Raw genomic sequence first — 18,019 nt, 5'->3', positions numbered from 1 at the left:
TAGCTCTGCAATTCTTTGTAAATGTCTTGCCCTGGCAAAAGAACTGGATTCCAGGTCAGATGGCTTGTTTAGTACTGTTGTCGGGGGCATGTCCGCTCAAAGCTCTTGTAGCAACTGATTCCTCTGGCACTTGACACGCGTAGCTGCTACGGTTACCATGGACCGAGAGCTCAGGCGTGTGATTTGGGGTGGAATTGTTGACACACTCTTTTACTGGTCGTCCTCTTAGAAGCGTTGATGGACCGTGGATTTTTTCGATGATTTGTTCACTTTGAGGGCACGCGTGATTGTGGTCTGTTGGCTGCTCAGCGGTCGTTGCTGCCAAATAAAACGGAGGGAGAAAGGTTAGGTGGCTGGACGTAGGTCTTAAAGAATGTAGGCTTTGTGACAAGTTTTTTTGGAAGAGCCACTGCAGTTGATTTCAGCTGTACAGACGGTGCTGTTTGTGCACAGTTTAAGGAACATTGCATTGCCTCATCGTTTGGCAGGTTTAGAAGTTCGTCGTAACTCACCGCAAAGGAAGAGGCGACGTGATTGATGTGGCACAAAGGTTGTATTGGTTGAATAGGTTGGGCTTCCGGAGCATCAGGCACTGAAGGAACTGGGTGAATCGAGAGATTATGTATTGTGTCCAGAGAAGCAGCGGCCGCAGCAGCACTCGACAGAAGGAACGTTGGCACAGCAGAAAGCGAGCTGACAGTCTGGACTGCCGGATCTTCTCCAGCGTTGTTAATCGATTGTAGAATCAGCGAAGGATTGGCGAAGGATTGGCAGAGATAGGATGGGGGACTGCAATCACTGGGGGCTCAAGGGCATCACCGTTGGAGGTATCTAGCGACTCCCGGCTCAACGATGGTACAGAACTCCCATATCTTCCCTGGTGGATTTGATCCACAAGTAGGTGTACTGCCGAGGCCGTCTCTGAAGTTGTGAGCGGGATGCAGTCATTAGAACAGAAACGGATGAGTGGTTGCGCTTCGTTTGGACGTTCATGACTCAAGACTTCAGGACGTGAATTAGGTTTATGGCAAACAGGCGGCTGCTCTGAGTGTTCTAAGTGAGCGTTTGATAGAGCTGTAGGTAGGGTAAGCGATGCGAGCAGAGCTCGACTAGCAGTTTTGCTTACCTTTGTTCCGGGTACTGCTTTCATCGCGGTCCAAGGATTAAGCATTCGTCGGTGTTGGAGCGTTTTCTTGCGAGTCTGAGGCCCTTCTGGTGTTAGCGTCATCGAGGCTGAGATTAAACGGCTGTGGCTCGGGAGCTCCCGGGAGCGGACTGGTGCAGACTGGACTCGTCGCCGGACTCTGCTCCGCGCCGGCAAGACCTTTTTAAAGGTAAGCGGAGTAGAAACAGGACTGGACTGACTCGAAGTGCAGCTCCTCGCAAGAACAGAGAATAGAGACTGGTGCAGACTGGACTCGTCGCCGGACTCCGCTCCGCGCCGGCAAGACCTTTTATAAAGGTAAGCGGAGTAGAAACAGGACTGGACTGACTCGAAGTGCAGCTCCTCGCAAGAACAGAGAATAGAGACTGGTGCAGACTGGACTCGTCGCCGGACACCGCGCCAAAGAGCCAATGGGAGTTGCCTTAATAACAAAGAAAACAGCGCGGCCTCCTAGACAGCGAGACAGCAAAATCACTTGAGCAAACGTGTGAACGCTTATTACCACCTTTGCCAGCTAGTGCTGGTGGGAAAGTGTCCTGATATATGGACAGAGGCCTTTCCTGAAAGGGCCTCCCTGGTTAGATGCCTTTGATTACTCATGCATGAAAAGAGAGCAAAAAAGAAGTGCATGGTGTGATGTAGTTCACAATGAAATGGAAGAAAAATGCGATGACGAGATTCACATGAATGAACTGTGTGGTAAGACTGAATAAATACAGGCTAGTGACAGTTGATACGGTTGTCAGAAAACTGTTTTATTGGTAGTATTCTTTTACAGAAATGCGACGGCTGGACATCCTATAGAAACTATCAGAAGAAACAGTGGCATGGATGGTTTAAAGATAAGTGGGGTTTCCAGCGTTTGTGTTTCACCCCTTTTCTTTTTATATTAAAAAATCATAAAATGTCAAATTCCTATTATGAAAGCCCTTGTCTCTCCTGGGACAAAGTAATGTTCAAATGGACTGGACTGACCAACAGAAGAGTTGGAACTTACCTCAATGAGCCCTTAGCCACCTGACTACCCTAGACTAATAACAGAAATGTTACAATTGTAGCCAACTCAAGAGTTCTCAGAACCTATACTTCAGTCCATACCTAAACTATTACAACAAACAAAATCCAATAGTGCTTACGGAGCTATTCAGTCTAGACAGCTCTGTAATTCCCTTCTTTCTTCTCCAAGCACCCGAACCCCTGCTTGAAGTTGTGTACTCTGTCTTCTTTGCATGCCGTGCCCGTAGGCCTGATGATGTCCAATGGAAGGTTTATGTCTCTGTTTGCAGCTTAGCAGTATCACAACAAGTGTCTCTCATGTTGCTCATTCTTGGGTTCTTTCAGTGGCTCCCTTTTGCATTTTTACTTCCTTATGTTTCACAACTGACCCCTTCTGGATATTTCATTTGTTCAGGCTTCACTACTGGTGTACCTTGGTTCTTGGTTCTCCAGGATTCACAGTAGGCTCCTCCAAATTAGTGGTGGCTTTCATCCTCTTGGTTCGGTCTATTCTCCCAAACTGATATTACCTCTTTGTTTTTCCTTCGAATAAACGGAGTCATGTGCACCATGTCTGCCTGCTTGGAGATTCTCTTCCTTACTGACATTTCCCTATTTGTTGGATTTGGGGAGGTTCTTCCCAGGCGGAAGACTATTTGTCATTTTACACGCCTTTCTGATTCCCTTCTCAGGATTGGTTAGTCTTGCTCACATTTTTAAATGTTTGTTTTCCTCAGAATAGCCTAGGCCTTGCATTGGCTAACCATTTGCTGTAGCAACAGTCAAGTGAAGTGGGACTGCAAGACTTTAAAGGCGCCGCCAGAGTTCAACACCATCTTGGATTTTGGATCTCAATTCTGGCATACATTCTCCCATCAGATCCCTAGTCCACAGACTGCCTGAAGACGCTCCAGTCTTCAGATCATTCAGCAACTTTGTCTTCTAACAGTAATAGTTGTTATCCTCTTCCTCTTTTGTAGCATGTTCCGCAGTGTCACTCCGAAAGCTTCACACTGCTCCAAACTTCTGCGGTTCCAATCTTGAAGCGGAGTGTGGTTATTCACAGTCATGCTGGTATTTTCAGTACATATATGGGAGTAGGGATCACTTGTGATACTGCCCTGAGGGTATTTTCTTTTCCTGATTTAAGAGCTGGGAAAACTCCTGCCGCATAATTAGATGTCTTATTCATATACTGTCTCTAAACCACGGTGCGTCTTGGAGTTCAGGTCTACTCTATCTTGTGGGGAGAAGCGGACAAAGCAAAAGAGGTGATGGCTGGAAGGTTTAGAATGAATGTTCACCTCTGGCAATTCTCGGGTCAACCTTCCAGACCATCGATCTTTGCCTGCCAAGCCATTACAGAAAGGGGAAAAACCATATGCAAATCAGCCTTGGTCTCACCCCAAAAGGAGCAATCCAGCTCAAATTGCATGGTCACATCCCTTCTGCACGACACCACAAGCAACCACAGATATGTTTCGGCCTCATTAGGCGTCATCTGTGAGGTGTAGTCTGGGTCTCTAGGCATGGGACCCACGTCTGGGCATACCTGTCTAACCCTGGATGACCACACAAAGCAAAATAGGTGATGCTTGGAAAGTTTAGAATTCATTTTAACCTCTGCCACTGCTCCGGACAACCCCCTAGGCCATCATTCTTCACTTGCCAAGCCATTACAGAAAGGGGAAAGACCATATGTAAATCGGCTTGGACCCACACCAAAAAGCGCAGTCAACCCAAACTGTTTGGTCGCATCCCTTCTGCATGAGAAAACAAGCAATCCCAGACAGGTTACGGCCTCTTGTTTCATGGGGGAAAAGCGAGTCGACAGGATCTCTCCTCAATCACCATCTGGGAGACACATGGGGTCGGAGCTGGGCCTTCCCAGTCACTAGTTGCTTTCTTCCGCATCATAAAACATCTCACCACAGCTTATTAACTACTGCTTCGGTGATATAGCAGTAAAACCCAGAATGTCAAAGCAATGGTTGCACACACTACTAAATTGATCCAAGAAACATAGACAGTAAAACTACTTTTGATGCCTCCAAACTTACTAGTGCATAGCTGAGCTCCCCTAACTGCACACAGATGTCATTAGAGTGGGGTAAGGCATGTTTTCTGTTGCAGCGTTTAGTGTGTACAACATTTATGCAATTAATCCGTAGAGCCTAATCAAGCCCTAGTGGTCTCCAGTTCTATTTCTCACTCAACCAAGCTATTCTATTGCATTCTCTGCTGGAAGGTTCACAACTGAATGAGTCTCTCTTGCTTGACAAAATGGTGCATACTGCGAACCTCACACTGCTATGGAATAGTAAACATTACATTATTATAATTCCTGCACATTTCACAAACATCAGATTAATCCTTTTCAGAATGTCAGAAGTGCCCAGTGAAAGTATTCAATTTAGAGTGTGTTCTCTAGAGGAATCCTCACACTTTGTACAAACCTTTTTTAAGGCCTTCCATCAGATCTACTCCCCCCCCCCCCCCTACCAGGCAAATGATGATGATGATGATGATGATGATGATGATTTTTAGTCTACAGACCATTTATAGGATACTCCTCAGTAGAACATGGTTACACTGTTACTGCACTTGGAGTTTGGGGGGGTTTTGCCCCAATCCACTAATCTGCTCCTGATGCCAGCAGGGGTTCATGTGCCGCACCTTCCATAAGAGGTTAATGGTTAACGTTTGATAAATGGTTGGTGTAACTGGTGATGCCTGCTAAAGAATGCAAGATTCTGTAGAACTTAGTAAATGACCACACTAACGTGCAAGACTACTGGATGTGGAGCAAATGCATGGACTCTGGAAGGGCCTACCCTCAGGAATCGTCCTGCCTCGATGAACTACTTATTCTTTGTACTTCAGCTGTTGGAATGCCTTTTCATCTCCCAAACGCTTTCATTGCCCAAGTCAGTGCTGCCAACCTGCCCTGAGATCCCTCCATTTTCCCTCCTATAACTTTGTTTGCTTTCATTTCCGGTACAGGGTCTCCAGTTGTGTGTGCATGGTGCCAAAAACAAATGTTAATAAAAAAAAGAATGGCATCGTAACTTAAAGTATAGGAAACATGTTAGTGCTCATTGCGCTCCAGACAGACCTTTGGTGAATTCAACATTTTGGCTATAGTTGTTAATACGCAGACTGACACAGTGGGAGCTGAATATGTTTGGTCCCATGGGAGAATCCCAATTCTCATGTTACTTTCCCAGCATTTGGGTCTTTCATGAATTCACATAAAATCTATGACTATGGGTGAGTCTAAAGTTCAGGAACTATTGTTTTTCTGATGTAAAAATGTTGATTCATCCGAGTGCCATTGTTTGCAAATATCGATCTTCTGATTGGGATCTCCTCTACAAAAGTACTAGTTCATCAAGGACATTTCAGCCAATATAAAGGGCAAACATAAACTGTCAGCAAACCTTGTTATTTAGGTACTTGTCTTCTAGTATGTTAAACTTTTCAGCTCTATTAGAATCATCAGAATGGCTGTATACATTTTTCAGAAATTAATTACTACAATGTGAGCTCAAAGGAGGCTGAGTGATTTAAGGAATGTTTGTTTGCCTCTGAAAAGTCATGGGTGCTCATGGACGTGCATATAAAACGGAACCCGTAATACTCTTGTCTTATGCTGTCCCCATTCTTCTGCTCAGAGTGAAACAACTTCCAGCATCATGGTGTTCCCACGTGAGGAAAAAATGGAGAAGCTCTCCCAGGAGGAAATTGTTCTGAGTACCAAGGCTGTGATCCAGGGGCTGGAGACCCTCCGAAATGAGCACAACTCCATCCTGTCCACCCTCCTGGACACCATGAAGAATCTCGAGCAGCAACAAGAATCTAGTGTGGTGCAGGAGAAGTCCAGCCTCCTGCACTCCTCTTTGGAAGCCATCGAGCTGGGGCTTGGGGAAGCTCAGGTATGCCGTTGCAACACCAGTTAGTTCCTTGATAGGATAATGGTTGAACATATCAAACATATTTATTTTCTTGTTACTGGCTGATTTGCAATGCCTGTGAGATTTAAATTTTGTTCCCGTCTATTGATAGTGCAGTTTCTGCATGTTTTAGGTGCCATTTCTTATTCATGTTTTCGATTAGGGTAAAAGTTACCACATGTGTTGCTGTTTACACTGCTGATTTGACTTGTTAGCGGTGCAAGATCGTACTGTTGTGAAGCGTAGTAGCAAGTCCTATAGTGGCCTGCATACTGCACTTTCTGGTTCTTGGTAGGAAAGATTTCATTTTATATGTAATTTTCCCTCCAGTTGTACATACACCCCCAAACATTTTGCTGCTGTTTAAACACCTTAGTCCGACTTTGCCAGGGGAGCACAGTCTTCTGCTGCTATCCTCTGAGCTTTCCATCACTTTTTATGGGGAAACTGACATGCCCTTAAAACAGTCAGTGTTGGGAGACTTTGTTTCCCTTAGTCCTTTTCCAATGTTGCAACTTTTCTGCAACATGTAACAAGTGCCCAATGTACCTTACAGTACAGTGCACTTGGGTCCGTAGTCAATTACAAAGACCCTCGATACTCTCTTGTAGGATTTTTTGGGACATGTGCAGATGTGTCATGGACAGGGCTGGTGGCAGCTTATCATTTCATATAATTCTAACCCTTTCCTGCCATTTAAACCACGTTAACCGTGTTTGGCACAAATAGATGGCCTGGCTCCAAAATGGCCATGCCACAAGGTTCTTTGTCCTGTCCTTTGGCCATCTTGCCCCTTTGCCTTTCCAGGGTCGAGCCACCTGGGTCAGTCCTTATTTGGTCATGCAGTTTCCTGCGAAACGCCAAGCTTTGGCGGGCTTCTAAATGCCTTGTGTGTGTGTGTGTGTGTGTGTGTCTTCAGGATGTGGGCTGGGGTGTCGTCCCCAATACACATCCTGGGTACCAGAGTGTCTGGAGTGCTGTGAATGCCTGGGACCACCGTGGTCCATGATTGGTCCACATATGGAGTGTGTGTTGGTGAGCAGATCTCCCATTGGGTCCTCTCTGTTTTGGCACCAAAGCAACTTTGGATAAGAGGAGGCTGAAAACATCCATACCATGTCGATCTCTGTAGTTCTCACTGAACGAAGGATAGGATCCAAGTATCCTGAAACTAAGACGCCGAGTCGAGGAACCGCTGGTGAACTGCTGGAAGGTTTGGCACCCTGAGCCCGATGTCGTCCTGTGGGGCCCCTCTGCAAGTAAGCCTTCTTGGAAGTGTCCCTGGGCCAACCAGTGGGCTGACCAGCTTACTCAGGACCTCTGATCGGTCTCCGCCGTCGTTTCAAGGAGGCCCTCGAAACTTGGTATACTGCTAGCTCTGTGTCCCCGGTTCCCTCACACCGAAGTTCGAACACTTGGCATTCCCAGGTCTGAACTGAGATGAGTGCGCCAGGACCGGAGTAAATGCGGTTACCGTGTTGCCCAGCCGCAGCAATGATCTTTGCAGGTGCGCTGCATTTGTGACCCTCTTGCCCCTGAAGCCTGCTGCAGTGAAACTAGCTTGATCCATCCATCAGGAGCGGAGAAATCACCACTGTCCTGTTTGGGAATCCTCACTTTATCTTCGGAACTGAAAGCCCCAGGGCCGTCATATTGCCGCAGTAGAACCCGCAACTGAAGTGGTCTCCACTGGCGAGGTTTTGTCCGGAGTGCGCCTGGGGGTGGTGAGTAAACCTAACCCTAACCGGTGGCCCCAGCGCCTCCATCCATTATTACGCACGAGTGGCACCTGGGGGGGGTCCCCCTCTCCTTTCCACTGCTAGTGCGAACTAGCAAACTATTCCCGAACCTTGGAATCACCTCTGCCTTCAAGTGGAGGCCCTCCTCGAATAGTGGGAATCTATTCTTCATCGCCTCACCCACCTTCCTGAGCTGCTAGAGACCCCTGAAGGGACTTTGTTTTGCCCATTGTAACAACCGCATGCGCCTGCACTCTATTGAGCATAAGCTCCTCTCTTCGTAGGGTTCGGACTGCCTCTTAGGTATGTTTGATGTTGAAGGGGACTAAAGACTATCTGCACTGCCTATTTTCCTTCCCCTCCAGGTTGTGAATAGATTTCGTTCCTTTAACCCTTTAGACCCCAATAGTCTTGTATATATCTTGTATTGATTGTGTTGTTTTGGTGTGATAGTATTGCTGTGATTCTTTTACTGTGTTGAGTTACAAAGGCCTTGTAATAAATTTGTTTATATTTTTGATATATACACCTGTCTGGGAGTAATTTGTAAGTGTCCTTGCTCTGTGTACTCATTGAGGTCTTTCAGTCGCCCTCACTCCTCCTGAGACTTAGTCTTGACCGCAGACCATAGCTACCTTCATTGGTCTGGCTTTTCCAGAGGTTACCCTGTTCCAAGAAACTAGGGTGGCCTTCTGAACATCTGCCCACCAGGTCAGAAATCCGTCTTAATAGTTCTCTTTGAGTGTCGGCTACTGCCGATGGCTTTACTTTTTTGCATGAGCTACACAGAGACCTCTGTTTCTGTGTCACCAGAGCTATTGTATTCGAAAAAATAAAGTGTTCTGCAATGCAAAAAAAGAGTCCCATGTGGGAAGACTTCAGGAGGAAGGCAGTCATTCCACCTTTCCATTGGCTGGCAAGTTCCTGCCTTCTCTGAATGAGTGAGCTATTCAGCAACGGTCACATCCCCCCCTCAAGCCCAGCAAACGGCCCTCAACCAATGAGTTTCTGGCCTTATTGGATGGACTGGGAGAGATGCACAGGTCACCATTTCGTCCACAGTTAACTCTTTCCCTCTATGAGCAGTTGCATTATGCGCCAAGATGCCATGGGGACAATGTTTACTGAGTGAGGAAGTGTGAATTTTGGGATTAAAAGGCATGTTTGGTAGGATCTGTCTGTTTCAAGCGGAGGATGGATATGATATATTTTATTTATATCGTACTCGTACACAGATGGATGTGCTTGGTAGTTTATGAAGAAGCCTCCATCAATGAATCTGTCTTGCTCACAATGTACTGTACTGTCTATCGAAAGGCCTGGAACCAGGAAATTGGTATATTGGAAACCACACATTGGTATTAAGCGCGTTATAAATGAACGATTATAATTTATATGTGCATCACCACACCCCAAAGTGCACTGAGCTGAACTAATGGAAGACCTGGAACCGGTGACTGCTCTTTTCAGTATCGCACCCTTCCCCCGGCTTGAAGGTATGGAATAGGAAACTGCACCTTTGAATCATCCGGAGACCGTGGTGCTGGATGCCAAGAGGCAGAAACTGAGATATCCCATAGTGCATTTTACTGGTAAACTGGAAAGCCTGGAAGTTGAATCTAAATGCTTTTTTTTCATCCATCCCACACCTGCCTACATTCATTTCCATCGGGGACTGTAGTGCAAACAAGAACTTAACTTGCACAAGGGGCCCCCTGTAGTCCTCCAGCAAGAATTTTGCTTCAGTAGTAGACATAGAACTGCGGGACTGGGTATTCAGATAGCCATGTGTGAGAGTAAAAAGCTTCAAACATTATGGAGATCTGCTGTAAACATGAGTTATATCTGCAGGAATATAAGGGAGATTTGCAAGAAACATCAGTGAAAATTAAATAGCATTAAGGGCATATATAGGACACATCATATAGTTTGGCTGGGAACATAAGGGAGATTGCGAGAGAACATCCAGAAATCTATAAAACATCTGTCGGCAAACATAAGTGAAATGTTGAGAGAACCTTAAAGCACGTTGGGACATGTAATTGTGTTGAGGATTCTGGTTACGGTGTTGGCATGGTGTGCACTGGCACATTAATTTCTTCTTTGTAATGCCCTCCATACTTTTCCATCACTTCTTTCAATTGTTGTGCTTTTTCCATTTACCTCCTTGCAGCCCAGCGACAGCTCCCACACTATCCAGTTTGTGCAAATAAATCCCCTGGCCCCTCCGCTCACACACACTCCCTGCAGCAGTCCAGTGTTGCACTCTAGAATTTGGCGCAGAGCATCAGTGCTACATGTACAAGCATCCACGTCCCTGGAAGATTTGCAAGGACAATTGGGAAGATTTGCAGGAGACCTTGGGACATTTTCAATAACATATTTGGGAAATTTGCTGAGAACATATGAGAAAATATTGGGGATGATTTTAAATCATGCCTGGGAGATTTGGGGAAACCATTGGGCACATTTGAAAGGCACATCAGCTATTCAGATATAACATTCAGAAGGTATCTTTGCTGAATGAGTTCCACATTCGCTGTAGATATATGTATGTGTCTGACTGTCCAGTCAGAATCCCTCCAGGGCAGATTTTGCTTTTCTTCCTCTCAAGCTTTATCACTTTGTATTTAGTTTGTTGACATATTAGTGACAGTATAATGAAATGGCAAAATTCGGGTTGCAAACCCTGCATTATTTGGTTGGAACATTAAACTCTTTTGGTGTGAAGATTTGGGAAACATAAGGGAGCATCAATGGATTTGTTGGTCATGTCAGGGTGACTGGGAGGGTATTTCAGGATGATCTGGGAAATATCGACACAATTTAAAAGAAACCTTAGTGTGATTTGGGGCATGCACCGTTATTTGTGGTTTCCCAACTGGTCGTTTTTATTCTGAAACTTTTAGTGTGGGGCCTCTGTTCAGTTGGTCAGAGTATATCCTGGCCCTGGGTTTTCCTGTTGGAGGTGGAGCCTCTCTGTACTGAGGCACGATGCATTTTTCAGTATGTTCTGCTAAAGTACCTACCTTCAGCAACGTTGATGGCATTCCAATGCATGTGGCCTGATAGGAACCTCTGTACTGAGGGAGACCTACAGTAGTGCACTCAGGAATGTCACCCATTTGAGGAGGATTCTTAAACGAGTGAGACTTGTGGACAGCTGGTCTTATGGCGGGGTGGCATCTGTACCTCGTAAGTCAATGTAGCCCTCTGTAGTTAATTCTAACGTGTGAGGTTAAATCCATCCATTGAACTGTAACCATACGAGTGCTTCTATGGTTCGTGGAGAAATTAACATTCTTTGATGTGTAGTGTGTGTGTGTTGACGTGGAGGGGCTTCCGAGCTGAGGGAAACGGAGGCCTCTTGTGACATGTAATTCCACTGAGACCTCTATCAAGGAAGGCTGGCTGCTTTATGGGACACCTAGTCTTGTAGAGGCGTTTATTATGAGAAATTTGAGGCGGTCATCTGCGCTATGAGTGTCAAAGTGCATTCTGCAACCTGTCATTTTCTGGAGACTGCATTACCAAGGCAGAGGGCATTATAAGACCTATAGTTCAATGTGTGGCCTTCATTGATGTGTAAGATATTGTATTTTGGGCTTTGTTGCCTTGTGGTGGAGTCAGATTGTAGCATTGTGAGTATGTAGTCTCTTTCCCCTGCAGAATCTCCACCATATGCAAAAATAAATTTTACCTGCCCGTTTGAAGTGGTCTGTGTCCCAAATAGCATGTTGACGACAACGCCGGAATCATTTCAGTTCCACCTATTTTGGTACGTCAAACATAGGAGACCGAGAAGAACAGTTATGTTTTGTACCAGAATACTTTTATTAAAGAAAAGCAAAGCCTATTTTAACCCTACTTCTACGATGAGATCCCTGTTCTGGAAAATAATAAAACCGGTGCTCGGCAGGACGCCTTCCAAAGAAGCTCAGTCCAACCCCATGCTACTCTAACATCTGTCGTACCACTATGTAAAAGGGACAACATTAGCCTAGCAAAGGATTACTTCTCCCATAGGCTGGTTAGTGGTGGCTGGTTTCTGACCCCCATCAAGAGTTTTCAGTATTTCCTACGGCTTTAGGTCTACTGTTGTAGTTGGAAAAATCTGTGTTTCAACAAAAAGGCCTTGTTAGGCAGATCAAACCGTTCACGTCTGTCCAATCTCTGTGGATGTGTCCTCTTTGTTGGAGATAACTGGCTCGCCTGATCTGGGTTTTCAATATTCACAAAACTGAAAATATCTCTCACTCCAGCTTGGGACAGTTGGCGCCTTGTAGCGTTTTGGGTAGTTGCCTTGCTTGGGTTGCAGGACTTCTTATACTCTGGAGTATTTTGTGTCTTAGCCCGGCTCCCTAGCTCTTCAGCCTCTCTTCATTATTGCCTGATTCTCTCACGTTTTTTTTTTTTTTTAAGAAAAACCATCGAATTTTTAATTTTGGGGGGGGGGGTCCTATATTTTTCTAACCCCCCTAAAAATTTAGCATAGCTTTTATTTTGGTTAAAAAATCAGCCGAGAAAAACCCAGCAAGAAAACCACGCGATGAAAGGACGTTGTACCCTCTCACCCTCTTGTGGGGTATCTTGCTTCTCATCCCAGTAGGGCTTTGGGGCTTTGCAGCCCTATTTTGGTTATAGTTTTTCTCACCCCCTTGTGGGGTATTTGGGTTTCCAGCCCCGTGTGGGCTGTGTCTCCTCGGCCCTCCTTCGGTTATCCGTTATTTTACCCCCTTGTGGGGGTCTTAGGATTCTCAGCCCGGCATGGGCTATGGGCTTTGCCAGCTGTGCTTCAATGCTCTGTTTTCTCACTCTTCTCATGGGATCTTTGGAGTCTCAGCCTTACATAGGCTATGCGCTGTTTAATGCTGTGATTGTCAGTTCTCTTACCCCCTTGTGGGGTATATTGATTCTTAGCCCATAGGATGGTGTGAGGCCTTTGTAGTGGCCTCACTATCCTCCATCCGCTCACTGTTCGAGGCCGCATACCTACTTTCCTGCGGCGTTGCTCAATGTGGAAGGTGGTCTCTCTGAGCAGTGTGGCACTATGCTTTCGACCTTGCTCCGGTTTGCACGGTCGGGTCTCTTGCATCGGTTCCTCCTGTCTTGGGCTGACTGGACTATGGCATCAGCTAGGCAGGAGACGGGCAAGCCACTTCTGGTGTGTCTTTGCTTTCTTCTTTGTTGGCGGCTTTGAGCTCCTCAGCTCCCTGCCTGCGTTGAACCAGTGTCATTCTGCTGGCTTCCTTTGCCTTCCGTCCACCTTATGTTCCTCCCTAAAACGAGATGGGAGGATCCATACTTTCCACTCTTCTTGTAAGGGTGTCTTCAAGTCCAAGTGTCTACAGAAACCAAGCCATCCACTTTTAAAGTGCCCTGTATGTTGCTGCCCTGTTCGTTTCCCATAACCAATAAAGACTAGGGATTCCGTGTTACAGGGAGGTGGAACAAACCCGGAGGGTGGAGGGGAGGGTGACACCCCCAGTTGGGATCCCACTTTCCCTGTCCGCCAGGAGGGTGTTGAGCATAGCCGGCTCACCCGCCTTAGTCCCAAAAGTATCGGCTCCCCCTTGAGGAGAAGGGAGGAATAGCCTGGATCTGTCACACTATGTACTCGGACTGGTGGTGAGGAGAGGCGCAATACTGTGGAGGCACCACTAGTGAGCCCCGGCGTACCTGAGAAAAGAGTGCTCGAGATGACTGCCATACATCTACAGCAGATTGTGGGGGCTGGGGGAATTGAAGCAGTGCCCATTTCATGATGATGCTGTGGGATTGGGGTGTTAGCTCCAGCCCCTGAAATAGACAGTCCAGCTTGGCAAAAAATGGATGGCGAATTTGAACGCCCTCCCTCTGAAAGTGGGGTATGGACAAGGCATGGGGAGCCTAATGGCCCTGGGTGGGGCTGGTTTACTAAATTACCTTTGCTACTGGGAGATGGGAGCAGCTGTAAAGGGGTGGAAGATAGTGGATTGCCTTAGTTAAATGGGCATGCTGCAAGTTTCACTTAACATCTGTCTCGAGCGGCCCATGGGCCTTTCAGAAAATGGGGCACAACACATGGCATTATTACTTTAAACTGGCATGTGGGGCATTGGTCTGCTGGTGATGCCTTTGCTAGCTAGGGGCCTCTGAATTGCTTAATAATTTATACATGTGTTGCAAGGATCCGGAACCATTGTTGGGGAGAATTCTCTTCTAGGGCTAATTTCCCTTACCTATAGAGTCCCCCAGCAGCTTTGCTGGATTTGGGGGGTTTATTATTTTCTCCTGCTAAGAGTGAGGCTCTTTTTCCCACTCTTAGACATATTGCTGATGTGTGTTTTAGGCTATTTTTGTGCTTATGGTCTTTGGGGTTTTTCTCACCCTCATAGCTATCATCTTTTTACATGTGTGTTACACAGCACCCTCAGTTCAGTAACACAGGGGTGTCATAGTGACCCCCAAACATAGACTGCATACCCTGGGACTGACTACTGTCTCCCAGGGCCTGTAAAGACCCATTGACTTTACTAGTCACTAGTTATGAACAAAACCAGTGCAACCCATCTTACTATGGAAGTACTGGAAAGGGTAAATAGTTTTTCCCTAGTGTTCATTTTCGAGAGGGTACCGTCCATTCCCTCGCTTCAAAGTTTCTGGCTGGTGGCAGTGGTCGACCGCGAATTTTTCCCTATGGGATTTTCCCATTGTTTGAGGCTACCACTTTTACTGACGGCCTCTAACAAACTGCCGGTTTATTTTATTATTAACTTTACTCCGGTAGGTTTATATTGCCAGATCTTTGTTAATATTTCTTTCTCGTGTCTTTCTCTGAAATCCTAACCCGGGTCGGGGATCCTTTGGTCGTCCTTTTGGCGGGCTTCTGGACAGAAGCCCTCCTCTCGGGCGCCACTGAGTCTGGGGTAGACCGGATGTGCGGGAGGGGGAATAGGCACCATGGACAGGGTTACCTAGGCAACCCAAGTCACACTCTGCCCTGGTAGGCTGGGGGGGGGGTTATCCTGCCAGGATAACCACCCCGCTGTGTGAGTGACAGCTAGGCTGTATGAATGGGGGTTTTTCTGCATAAAAGCAGGGCTCTGAGGACTGGAAGACAAGATGTCGCCACTGGGACTAAGAAACCCGAAGAGGAGAGAAGCTGAAGACATCTGCAACGACTGAACCACCGGTGAAGCCCTGCTGCAGGTCCTCACCACTTTTCTCCAACAACTCGAGAAGATCTTCACCTACAAGAGTCGTCTTCCCTTGAGCTGGTGGGGCCAACCAGTTTGCCAATTGCCCTCCAGGACCTGCCTTGGTCGAATTGCCAGTGCCCTGAACTAGGAGACCGGATAGCCAGGCACCCGTCCACCACAACTGCAATTTAAAGGAGCATACCTTTTTTATTTCGTTTTGGCAGCACCGCGGCTGGCTTCATCCCTGGGCAGTGCAGTGACTCGAACCTTCCTCCACGACGAGAGCCTTTCTTCCTCTGCTGGATCTCCCGAACTGCAGGAACTACCGCCACCACAGGAGCCTCTTCCACTTTCAAGGTACATTGTTCCGCTAGGCCTCCTGTTTTGTTGGGTACTGCTAAAGGTGTTTTAAATCATTTAATTACCTTCTGGGTTGGCCGCCCCATCCTTTAACATTGTCATTTACCTTCTGCAACCGCCTTTTCAAATCGTTAAAGACTTGTCTAGCTATTTTATTGGTGATTTGCTCCAGGCGCCTTGGTGGGTGCAGATTGAAAAGCAGAAGCTACTACCTTTCGATATTGCATGTTTATATTCGTTTAGAAAATTGCCTGGGAGATTAAGGTCACTGAAAACAATTTTGGCGACAAAGGCGGCATTGACATCGCTAATAGTGGGAAATGATCAGGGATTATTTATGTACAAAGGGGCCTCTCTTTGGCTCAACCCAGGTCTCCAAATCAATAATAGACCATTAAACTGGAGGGGTTGGATAGGTAGGGGAGTTTTAAAGATTGGAGATGTTTGGGGGGAGTCTGGGATAGTATCATTTGAGAGGCTGGTGGAAATGTTTGGGTTGCAAGCTAGAGAGTTAAGGAGATATGATATATTGGCGGATTTGGTATCGGAAAGGGTTTGAATGTTGGAATCGCCGATGTTGCAGGAGCCTGAGGTTCTTAACCTATTGGTCTGTGGGGTGCGTAAGGTGTTTGATATTTTGAAATTTATGAAGTTAGATGTACAGTGGGCTGATTCATGGGATAAATTGAGATTAGCATGGACAGAGGAACTGGGCAGAGAATTGACCTCAGTTGAATGGGAAAGGGTCTGGAAGGTCCCGATTAGGGCTAAAATAGATATGCAACTGAGATACATTCATCAGAGAATTCTGGGTAGAATCTATTGGACTCCATCTCGTATGTGTTCTGTGGGTATGATTGATAGTGATAGTTGTTGGGGTTGTGGGAAGGAGAAGGGTACGTTGATCCATATGTTATGGAACTGCGAGAGAGTTCAGACCTTTTGGTGTGATGTGGTTGATAGGATTGATCGGGTCTGGGACATTAATTATCCAAGGAACCCAGCCGCGATTATTTTGCAATTAATGACCACTTGTTATAAAATTGATTGGGTAACATCGAGTTGGATCGTCAAGATCTTGTTGGTGGCTACAAAACAGATATTGAAAGTCTGGAAGACGAGGAAGAAACCTTTGGTAGAGGACTGGATTTTTGATGTACAAGTTCTTTCTGCCTACGAAAAGACTATGTTCTGTAGATTGCACGAAGAAACATCCTATGATGAACAATGGGGGAACTTCAATGATCTTTATGGGTGAAGGCTGCTTGGGTTAATGGGGCCTCTGGAGGTTGTATCTAGTCTCGAGGATTATATCTTGGGGGTGTGTGTTTGTGTTTTGTTCTATGTTGTTTTTTGTGGATGTGTATGTGGGGTTGTTACATGCGAATAGGCTTTGACGGATATGTGATTGTTTCTTTGGTCGAAGCTTTTAATGAAATGTATTTGGCGGCAGTATATTCCTGATCCATCTGCTGTTTCTACATATGTAATATTTTCTTTATTGTCGAAAATGGAAATAAAGTTAAGAGAAAAAAAATATATATAAAAAAGACTTGACTGCAGTGACTACTAGAACCGTTTGATCCTGGGCACTTTCCTTGTACCACTGACTCTGGGGAAGACAAAACTGCATGCGTGTGGCTGACTGGAATACGCATGACGGACTGAAGCGTGCAAGGCAAGACGGATTGCATGTGCGCGTGGAGCGGACCGGAGAGTATGGAGCAGGCCGGAATGCATGGAGTGATAGGAGTGCATGGAACGGACTTGAGCACATAGAATTGCATGACGTATATAGTATGGTTTGGAATGCAGAGAACGTTTGAAAGAGCATATAACCCATCATATCCCCCACGCTTACTCTTGCCTTACATCAACACTCAACTAGAACACAGAGATACTATGACACCATTCGGTATAACTGTTCTCATATCAACATCCGCCACTCTCTCCACATCATTCTAAGTAATCACTGCTGGTTACACACCCCCCAGCCAGGCGTTCTCCTCAGGCCTAACGCAGCCACTTCCGCTCTGGGCAAATCCTGCCAGAACGAACACATTCTCCTGATCTCTCAACCACCACACCTACCGCTAAAAAGCAGCTATTACACAGATTCCACACGAGCTGCACACATACCAGGTGCTCACACGCACCTTTTTGACTCTCTCTACTGATCCGAACTTCGGTTCCCAAGGGCGTTCAACTTAAAAGCGCCTTCAGACCATACCAATGGTATATAAGGCGCTATATAAACGCAAAATAACAATAACTCTGGCACAGGCCTATTGACTCTGGCTAAATCTGTTACAACTGCCTTCTCTAGATTGCTTTTCATTAAGAAATGTGTTGGTGCACCTAAACTCTTATAACCACCTTTTCCTTGCCCTTTTTAATATTGTGAAGTGCCATTTTGCACGGTTTTCACCTATTGCCTATGCTAAAGTACTGCCTTGCCTAACTTGTTCACAATCCGACTGGGAAGTGATGCTGGTGTCTTTTAGAGTCTAAACCTGTATAATTTGTCCTTTCCCTCCCTTTTGAGAAATTGTTAGTGTCATTTCTGCTTGGTTTACACGGTGCCGTTTTGCTCAGTTTTCACTCTTGCTCAAACTTGTCTACAAT

At 46.1% G+C, this 18,019-nt stretch overlaps 1 protein-coding gene across 1 annotated transcript in view; it reads left to right on the top strand.

Moving 5' to 3' along the window:
- Positions 1-18,019, top strand: part of KLC2 (kinesin light chain 2) — an 854,727-nt gene that overhangs the window by 9,348 nt on the left and 827,360 nt on the right. Inside the window, exon 2 of the mRNA XM_069644886.1 lies at positions 5,836-6,096. Within this exon, the coding sequence (XP_069500987.1) occupies positions 5,857-6,096 (240 nt within the window). The 5' untranslated portion in view covers positions 5,836-5,856. The remainder of the gene's footprint in view (positions 1-5,835; positions 6,097-18,019) is intronic.

The sequence above is a fragment of the Ambystoma mexicanum genome, chromosome 2p (genome assembly GCF_040938575.1).
Source record: "Ambystoma mexicanum isolate Mex_15411 chromosome 2p, UKY_AmexF1_1, whole genome shotgun sequence".
Classification (NCBI taxonomy): Eukaryota; Metazoa; Chordata; class Amphibia; order Caudata; family Ambystomatidae; genus Ambystoma; species Ambystoma mexicanum.
This window is presented reverse-complemented; position numbering and strand designations above follow the sequence as displayed.